This window comes from Mus caroli, chromosome 1, assembly GCF_900094665.2.
Source record: "Mus caroli chromosome 1, CAROLI_EIJ_v1.1, whole genome shotgun sequence".
Taxonomy (NCBI): Eukaryota; Metazoa; Chordata; class Mammalia; order Rodentia; family Muridae; genus Mus; species Mus caroli.
In genome coordinates, this window is record NC_034570.1 from 171598136 (window position 1) to 171608365 (window position 10230).

Consider the following 10230-nt stretch of genomic DNA (forward strand, 5'->3'; position numbering starts at 1 on the left):
GTGTGTGTGTGTGTGTGTGTGTGTGTGTGTGTGTGTGTGTGTGTGTATGTATGTGTTTTGTATTTAAATCTAGAAAACACAGCATTTTCCTTTATGTGTTTGTCTTTGTGTAATAGTGACCTTTGGTTCTACCTACTGCCTTTCAAATGATTTGACTTCATTTTCCTGTTTTTTATTTTTAATTATGTGTGTTGAGTTCAGGTCTGTATGGGTATGTGTACCTGACTGCAGTTACCTATGGAGGACAAAGTGGGTGTTGGATCCCTTGGTGCTAGACAGACTTAGGGGCAGTTGTGAGCTGTAGAATGTGGGTTAGGGAACCAAACTTCAGTTCTGTGCAAGAGAGATATGTACTCCTAACCATGAAGACATATATCCAGCCCAAATTCACTCTTTTTTTTATATCTTTTTAATCTTTTTATTAGATATTTTCTTTATTTACATCTCAGATGTTATCCTCTTTCTTGGTTCCCCCCAAACCCCCTATCCTATCCCCCCTCCCTCTGCTTCTATGAAGGTATTCCCCACCCACCCTCTCCCATCTTCCTGCCCTGGCATTCCCCTACACTGGGGCATCAAGCCTTCACAGGACCAAGGGCCTCTCTTCCCACTGATGTCCGAAAAGGCCATCCTCTGCTACATATGCAGCTGGAGCCATGGGTCCCTCCATGTGAACTCTTTGGTTGGTGGTTTAGTCCCTGGGAGCTCTGGAGTGCCTGGTTGGTTGATATTGTTGTTCCTCCTATGGGGCTGCAAACTCCTTCAGCTCCTCAGTCCTTTCTCTAACTCCTCCATTGGGGACACCGTACTCAGTCCAATGGTTGACTGTGAGCATCCATCTCTATTTATCAGGCTCAGACAGAGCCTCTCAGGAGACAGCTATATCAGGCTCACTCTTCTTTATAACTAGATAAAATTGTACTACTATGGGGCTGGGTGTCTTTTTTCCTTCTACATGTTCCTTTCCAGTTGTCCAGAGACAGTTTATTGGAGAACTGCCTTTTCCTAACTGGCTACTTTGGCATTTGGCTTGTTTTTGGTTTTCTAAGACTTTGGAATGCATCATTAAGCTATTGATTTGGGATCTGATTTTTATTTCTTATTCCTTTTAAGTCATCATACAAAATAAGGAGTTTCATTACAGTATTTTCACACATGTGTATAGTTATTTGGGGTTTATAATTCACTCCCCTCTCCACTTTCTCCTCTTGGTTTTTTTTAATATAAACATTCACAGCTACAAACTGCACCTCAGCAGCTTCCTTCATTGCATCCCAAAGACTGATGAGCTGAACTTTCAGTCTCATTTGATTCTAGGAAGGTTTTTATTTTCACTCTGATTCTTCTAGTTACTCAATGGTCATTCAAGAGTATATAGTTTAATCTCTTGGGTTTCTCTTGTGTCTGATTGTGGGAAGCCACATGTGCCGTTGCAGGGTGGCACTGGCTTCCGCTGGCCACCACGCATACATAGGCAGTAAAGTTTTTTTTTTTTTTTTTTTTTTTTTGCCAAGATGAAGTTTTGAGAATTAACCAAAATCAACCAATCAGATGAGAGAGAAGTTAACCAATCAGATGAGAGAGAAGTTAACCAATCAGATGTAGGCATGCAAATGAGGTGGTAAGCATAACCCAAGCACAACCAATCTGGGTGTGAGACACACCTCTCCTAGGCCTATATAAGCAGCACCAGTTCTGGGCTTGGGGTCTCTTCGCCTCTGCAATCAAGCTCTCCCAATAAACGTGTGCAAAAGGATCCTGTTGCAGCGTCGTTCTTGCTAGTGAGTCAGGCACGCACAAGATCTGATTTTATTTCATAATAGCCCCATAAAAAAATTACTTCAATGCATTTGCATTTTGCTGAGACTTGCCTTATGGGCTAAAGTGTGAACAGTTTTTTAAAGTTCCAGATGCTGTTGAAAGTAATATGGATTTCACAGCTGTTGTTTGAACTGTTCTGCAAATGTCTGTTAAATTCATGTGCTGTAGGTTATTCTGAAGTTCCCTTATTGACCTATTGATGAGAGTGCGTTGTTGACATCATGCAATGTCATTATATCAGGACCTATTTGTCCTTTATGTCCATTAATGTTTTATTAAAGTCCCAATGTTTGAAGAACATGTATGTACAATTTTTACAGCTTCTAGGTGCATTGCTCATTTGTTAATATATGATAGTTGTCTCATATCTCTTCTGATGGGTTTTGGCTGACATATAATTCACATTAGCTATCAAAGTAGTTATGCCAGAATGGTTTTTACTTTCATTTCTTGGTTGATTAATTTCCATACTTTCTTTCACAGTTTCTTTTTTGAGTCAGCTGTATTTTTTACAGCATACTATCCAACTTACAAGTCTACATTATTTAATTGGGGAATTAAAACATTTATAGTTAGAATTATTAGTGGGAAATGTCTGGTATTGCATTTTTTAGATCCTCCAAATTAATGAGATCATGCAGTGTTTGTCTTTCTGTGTCTGGCTTATTTTGCTTAGCATAAGTCTTCTGGGATCATTTGTGTTGTTATAAGTGACAGGACTTCCTTTTCTTAAGATTTAGTGGAATTTCATTGCATATATACACCATATTTTCTTTATCCACTAGTGGGCCTTTAAATTGATTCTGGTTTTTGTTTTCTGTTGTTAATAGTGCAATGAATGCAGCTATATTTTATATGCTGATTTTATCTCTGTTGAATATGTGTGTATGAATATATATTCAATAGTGTGATCATTGGAACATTTAGCAATTCCATTTTAATGAGGAGCCTATGCCCTGTTTTTCCTAATATCTGTGCTAATTCCAGTCCCTCTAGTAGTTTATGAGACCTCAGCCTCATCAACCTTCTCCATTTCTTGTCTTTTTGCTAGTAGCTGTTCTAACTGGGATAAAATGATAGCTCGTGATTGTTTTTATTTGACTCTCCCTAATGGTCAGTGATACATGCAACATTTATTTTCATTCACCTGCTGTTTATGTTTTCTTTTGTTAAAATGTTTCCCAAATTTTAATTGAATTGTTTGTGGTAGGAGGGCTCTTGGGCTATTTGAGTTCCTTGTATACCCTAGATGGTAACACTTTGCCAACATCTGCTTACAAAGTCTGTCAACTACTGTGCTGTGCTGGAACTTCCTGCTTAGATTAATCCCACCTGTCTACGTTAGTCTTGTGCTTGTGAGCTCCCAGGCCAGTGTCATGATGTATTCCCCTGTGTTTTCTTCTAATAGTTTCACATTTGGAAGTGATTGTCATTTTTTTTTTAATGGGCTACTTCCTGATGGCATTTAGAAAGGCTGCTAGAAGTAGCTTGAAGTTAAATTTATTGGCAGGTTACCTGTAAGAACACAGGTTTCTATTACCATTGTAACTTTTTTATAGTAAATAGTAATCTAAATGTCTGCCTAAATTCTTCAACTTGGGGCTGGGATGTGAATATTTGTGTTACTTCTTATAGATGCGTTCTCCTTTAAAACTCTTCCCACAGAGTATTCAGGATCTCTCTCTAATTGCTGCTTATACCTCTTCTGTCAGTGGGAAGGAGATCAGTCCCCGTCTCCTCAAACACTTCTCCACGCTGGTGTTGCCTCATCCTCCACAGAGTGCCCTATGTACGGTATTCCAGGTGATGTATCTGGCCCTCCCTCCCTACTTCCACTGGGATAGAACCAGGTTCTCAAGAACGCTATAATACTCTACTACACTGGTTGGTTTCTGTCAACTGGACACAAACCTAGACATACCTGGGTATCTTCTCTTTTTGTGTGTAGGGGTTGAAAAAGAGTTTTGCTACATGGCCCCAGCTATCCTGGAACTCTCTCTGTAGACCAGACTTGCCTGGAACTCAGAGGTCCGCCTGCCTCTGGCTCCCACGTGCTGGGATTAGAAAGTGGGGTATGATCTAGATTGGTATTGATGTGGAAGGACCCAGCCCACTGTGGGTAATGCCACCCCTGAACAAATGGTCCTATGGTGTATAAGAAAGCAGGTTAAATGAGCCAGGAGGAGCAAATCAATAAGCAGCACCCACTCCATGGCCTCTATGTCAGTTCTGCCTCCAAGTTCCTGCCTTGAGTCAATGCCCTAGCCTTCTTTGGATGGTGGTCTATGAACTATAAGATAAAATAAACCCTATCTTCCCTGACAGAAGCCATCTAGGAAAGGCTATGGCAAGCCAGTGAATTTTCTGGACACGGCCCACTGTTTTGCAGGGCTGGGATGGGTGAGCTCTGAGAGGGAAAGACCCTGAAGACTTTGTCCCAGAATTGCTTCTCACTGCTGAGAGGCCTTTCCTGCCCCTACTCCATAGCTTGATGATTTCCTAGGTATTTATCCACCCTATTGGGCAAATTTCGTACAGAATCAATATGAAGACATACTTTCATGTAGTAATGCTGTTTAGATGAACTGATGATTTCATAATTCCTAATAATGATTTTAGAGAACTTGTAAATTGATACAAGTCTTCCCAAGCCCCCTATAGAATACAAGCTGCAAGTAGAGTTCTGTAAACCTTCACGTGTCATAGACTAATTGCACTAGGAAAAGAAAGCAGGCTCGGGACACATAAATGACCAAGAAAACAAACAAACAAACAAAAAATTCATTCTAAGTCAGGTCCAAGATGAAGCCATAGGTGTGCACTATAATAAAGCAAGGCCATGTAAAACTATTGCTTTGAACTTATAATGAACTTATAGACTGAAACACTGCTTTGAATTTATAATCTACATTCTGCCATAACTCCCGTTTGTGTAACATTTTATCTATGAGGTATTTTTTTTTCTTACATAGAAGACTTTTGTGTAAAACTCTATAAAAAGCTGAAAGCAAAAGTAAAGCTTGGTGTAGCCCTTTTTCTGCTTCCTCCAGAGTGTGTATGTCTGTGTGTGTGCCCGACTTTCTTTCTTTCTTTCCCTTTCTCTCTGATTCACAAAGAGTTAATGAACTTAGAGCCCTTGCCTGGCCAGTGAGAGGTACCTGAGTCAAGAGCCCAAGTAACTAAGTTTCTTTCCTCAACCCCCTGCTGCTGTCAGCAGAAGTCAGTTGCCAGAAGCCATTAGCCTGTGGCCTGGGGAGAGCAAGAGAGGGTTAAGTCGTCAGCCCAGGAAGAGAGAGTCAAGAGACTAGAGAGCATCAGCCTCTGGCCCTCCCATCTGTGACCCAGCTCAGTGCCTGACTGTCAGGGCAGGGTATACACAGGTTTCCACCTCGCTCGCCTTCTACTTGGAAAAAAACAGATCATTAGATGGAGAAGTATGAGACTTAAGGCCACTAACACTGAGAAATTATTCTTGTCTTCACAAATATTATTTCTCCTGTATTTTCTGGACTATTATGACTCATCTCAATGTTGAAATCACTTTGACTGTTCACAAGAAATGTGGGTGGTATGTATCTAATGCAGTCCCGAGAGGCGATTCTCCTGACTGGGGTCCTGCACGTCTGGCACGGAGCTTGGTCACTACCTCATAAGTGTGAGCACTGTGTTCCAATCCATGAACTTTCTCATAAGAGGCAGGATCTCCTCGGCCAGCCCGGCTTGGCTCCCACATGGACTTTCTTCTAGAGCAGTTGTTCTTTTGGGTGTAGCCTATGGTCACCTGCATCAGAATCACCAGGGGTTTGTATAAAATTGGTTTTAATATACCTTTAAAGCTTCTAAAGAAAGGAAATGCAAGATTAATTTTGAAGACAGTTACTATATTCTATGCAACCTCACACATCAGATGTATAAATTTCCTTGTACTTCAGTTTGAGCCATCTTTCCAATGAGGACCTTCTGGACTCTCTAAGGAAAGGCCATGTGTATAGCCATCCAGATGAGGTAACATTCTATCACTTGCCTCTCTGGCAAGCAAGAAGATGAGAGAGTACCACAACTGATGTGTGCACAGAGGTGGGACACCAAATTGTCCCCAAAGAATACACATTACATCCCTTATAGGCCACGTGACAAACTATGATCTCTGGTATCATCTTTGGTGCCCACACCCAAAGTGCCTTTGCACTCATGCCACCATCCTAGTAAAATTAGCCGCAGCCTACATTTACATGTTTAACTAAAGATAAAATTCTCTCTTTAAAGGCTCACTTGGGAATGTATTTCTCCATCAATAACTTCGTAAACGAGGTTCAGAAATGCAGAGATCAGATTGTGTTCTGCTCCCTGGCCATATATTATGAAGTCTGTAAGAAACTGTTGCCAACGCCAACCAAATGCCACTATATATTTAATCCCAGAGACATGTTTAAGGTTTGTTGTGAAATTAGTTCTCTAGCTTATTTTTAACATTTAAATTGAGATGTAATTTTGCTGCATTGAGTCTCTGTCTCCCTCCCTCCTTCCCCTCCTACCTCTCTGTTGGTACTACCCACATCAGATTGTCAGAAGGTATGAAAAGGGACATTCACAGTGGCAATGTGTGCCACACACAATGTCCACTGAAGAGAATTGTTCAAATAATGTGAAGCAGAGGGTCCATTAATAAACCCAGTGAGGCTGTGAGAGGACCAGCTGGGATCCTGGGCAGAGGAAATGACAAGGTCATAGTGTGGGTGAAATGGCAAGTCATAGTGTGGGGTTGGGTTTGGCTTTGTCTGGGGGAGTTTCCTGTGGCTGCAAGGAAGTGAACCTATGTAAGTCCTTCAAGCCCATCTGTGAGTTAACCAAATAATTACCCAGGAGCCACACTATCGGAACGTGCCTTTGATCCCAGCACTTGGGAAGCAGAGGTAGGGAGATCGGTTGAGTTCCAGGGCAGCCAAGACTACACAAAGAAACCTTGTCTTAAAAAGACAAAAAAGGGAGAAAGGACAGAGAGAGAGAGGAAAGGAAGAGAGGGAGGGGAGGAGAGAAAGAAAGAATTGAATAGTATCTTTCTTCCCTTGCTGTAGAAGGTTGGCCCTGATTTGCACTGGTGTTCTTAATCTAAACTTAAAATGTTGAATACATCAATATTAGAAAGCACCTCACAGCCGTGTGTGGTAGCTCCTTTAATCCAGTACTCGGAGGTGAAGCAGGAAGATCTCAGAGTTCGAGATCAGCCTGGACTACAGGCAAGCCAAAGCTGCAGAGTGAGACCCTGTCTCAAAGAAAAAACAAAAAACAAAAGCTTTTAATAAAAAGTCCCTCCCTGTGATCCGTGTGGCAGCATCTGCCCAGCTATGGCTTCTGATCCTGGTAAGCCTCTCTCAGAGGTTCCTGAGACACTATCGTCCTGTAGCTATTTTCTGTGGCTTTAACTCACCTGTCCCATAAAAACATTCAGATTGTCACTTACAGAAATCAATGAATCTTACCTTGGAAAGTCTATGTGTTTATGTAACATACACCAGCAAATGTTGGTCATGTGTTACCTTTTGGTCTCTCAGCTTCTGCTAGGATTGATGCAGGCAGATAAGAATGTAATTAACTCCAAAGAGATGGCTGCTCTGCTCCTAGTTCACGAAGCCAGCCGCGTGTTTCATGATCGTTTGATTGATCACAGCGAGAAAAGCCTTTTCTACCAGATTCTGTCAACAGAACTCCAGAATCATCTACAGGTACGTTGGAAAACATCTCAAGTGGAATCTTGTGTACACACACACACACACACACACACACACACACACACGGTGTTATTTTATGAATGTCCTCAGGTATGTCTCTAATACTAATGAAAGCAACTTGGTTTTAAGAATTCCATTCTTAAAGATGTCTGAGAGCAAAGCTTGAACTATGAGGAAAACGATCAAGTCTTGCTTCCTATTAATGTTCCAGTTGTTCAGGACCCACATGAAGACCAAGCTGTACATCTGCTACATATGTGTGGGGAGGCCTAGGTCCAGCCTGTGTATGTTCTTTGGTTGGTAGTTCAGTCTCTGAGAGCCCCAAGGGTCCATGCTAGTTGACTCTGTTGGTTTTCCTGTGGAGTTCCTATCCCCTTTAGGCCTACAGTCCTTCCTCCTATTCTTCCATAAGCATCCCCAAGCTCCATCCACTGTTTGGCTGTGGGTGTCTCCATCTGTCTGAGTCAGCTGCTGGGTGGAGCCTCTCAGAGGACTGCCACACTAGACTCCTGTCTGCAAGCATAACAGAATATCATTAATAGTGTTAGGGGTTGGTGCTTGCCCATGGGATGGGTCTCAAGTTGGGCTGGTTATTGGGTGGCCATTCCCTCAGTCTCTGCTCCATCCCCATCCCTGAATTTCTTGTAGACAGGACAAATTTTGGGTTGAAAGTGGTGGGTTGGTGTCCCTATTGCTCCAATGAGGTCCCATATCCCCAGTGCTGTGAGTCACAGCTAAACACACCCCTATTGATTCTTGGGCACCTCCCTAATCCCAGGTCTCTGTCTGGAGATGCCCCCTACCTCCCAACCCCTGTCAGCTGCAGATTTCCATTCATTCTCATGGCCATCTGGCCATTCCTCCTGAGATTCAAGCAACCTCACTTGGGCCTTCAACCTTGTTTAGCTTCTTTGGGTCTGTGGAGTGTAGCATGGGTATCTTGTATTTTATGACTAATATCCACTTATAAGTGAATACATACCGTGTGTTTCCTTTTGGGGCTGGGTTACCTCACTCAGGAAGATATTCTCAAGATCCATCCCTTCGCCTGCAAAATAAATGACATCTTTATTTTTAATAGCTAAGTAATAGTCCATTGTGTAGATGTACCACATTTTCAGCATGTGCTGTCACTTGAATGTTTGATCTTAGCCATTCTGACTGGTGTAAGATGGAATCTCAGAGTTGTTTTGATTTGCATGTCTCTGATGACTAAGGGCTTTGGATATTTCTTTAAGTGCTTCTTAGCCTTTTGAGATTCCTCTGTTGAGAATTCTCTTTTTAGTTCTGTGCCCCATTTTTTAATTGGGTTGGTTGGGTTGTTGATGTTTAACTTCTTGAGTTCTTTATGAATTTTGGCTTTTGGCCCTCTGTCAGATGTAGGGTTGGTGAAGATAATTTACAATTGTTTCTTTTCTTTTCTTTTCTTTTCTTTTCTTTTCTTTTCTTTTCTTTTCTTTTCTTTGTTTGTTTGTTTTTTGTTTTTCGAGACAGGGTTTCTCTGTGTAGCCCTGGCTGCCCTAGAACTCACTTTGTAGACTAGGCTGGCCTCAAACTCAAAAATCCACCTGCCTCTGCCTCCCAAGTACTGGGATTAAAAGCGTGTGCCACCACTCCCGGCTTAGAATTGTTTCTAATGCATAGTGATACACCTAAGCTATTATGATACTGAAAAAATACTCTTACATCTATAATTTATTTATTAAATTTATTTATTAAACGTATATAGGTGTCATCTGTATGTACGCCACAAGAGGGCATCAGATCCTATAAAACAATAGTTATAGACAGATTTGAGCCCACCCCCACCACCCCCCCACACACACACACACACACACACGTGTAGGTGCTGAGAATTGAACCCAGGATCTCAGAAGAGCTGCCAGTTTTCATAACCACTGAGCCATCCCTCTAGCCTCCTTACATTTTAAATACAGGCAAGGAATTTGGTGAAAATAACATGAACCTTAAGAGAGAGATTTGAATCTATAGGTTTAGACGTCTAACCCTGCATCATGCTACCCTGGGACTGTGAAATATTCAACATGCTGGAAACCATTCCTCATCAGAGTTCATCACACCCTCTCCACCATCAAGATGCCCTCGTGTTGGCCTTAGTGCCCATGCCTGCATGTATGCCAGAAATCTGAGTGCACCCCCCTGTATTCCAACCAGAATACAGCATATTATCCACCACCTCCGCCTTCACAGCTGCATGTCCCCTCCCGTGGCTCATCCCTGGCCATGGCCATTGTTCAAGACTCAGGTCATGGACATCACACTAAGTGAGATAATGCAGACTCAGAAAGACCAGTCCCACTGTGAGCACAGTCTAAAGAGGTCCACCGCTTAGAAGCAGGGAAGGTGGGCATAGGAAGAACGGGACAATGGTGCCTCTCTTACACAGGATGGAGAAGTCTGTGAGAACTCTTGGACACACTGATGCATATTTAGTTATTATCTCACATTATAAAGACATTGTATTCCCTACATATATGAAACTACAATTTGTCAATTTACAGTGTGGATCAGTTTTTAAACTCAGCACATACTTTTGACATTTTGGTCTTGCGCGTGTCCCACTCGACCAGCAAGAACGACACGGCACACAAGTAGGATCCTTCTGCAGCCAAGCTTTAATGCATCTTGAGAGGGAGAGCATAAGCTTACACACGGATGC

The 10230-nt window shown here is 42.1% G+C and overlaps 1 protein-coding gene across 4 annotated transcripts in view; it reads left to right on the forward strand.

The window, feature by feature from the left end:
- Dnah14 (dynein axonemal heavy chain 14) overlaps positions 1-10230 on the forward strand; it is a 242827-nt gene that overhangs the window by 149442 nt on the left and 83155 nt on the right. For all 4 annotated transcript variants that reach the window (XM_021185047.2, XM_029480568.1, XM_029480569.1 and 1 more), the window contains exons 50-52: positions 3487-3624; positions 6088-6255; positions 7374-7544. In XM_021185047.2, the coding sequence (XP_021040706.1) occupies positions 3487-3624; positions 6088-6255; positions 7374-7544 (477 nt within the window). The remainder of the gene's footprint in view (positions 1-3486; positions 3625-6087; positions 6256-7373; positions 7545-10230) is intronic.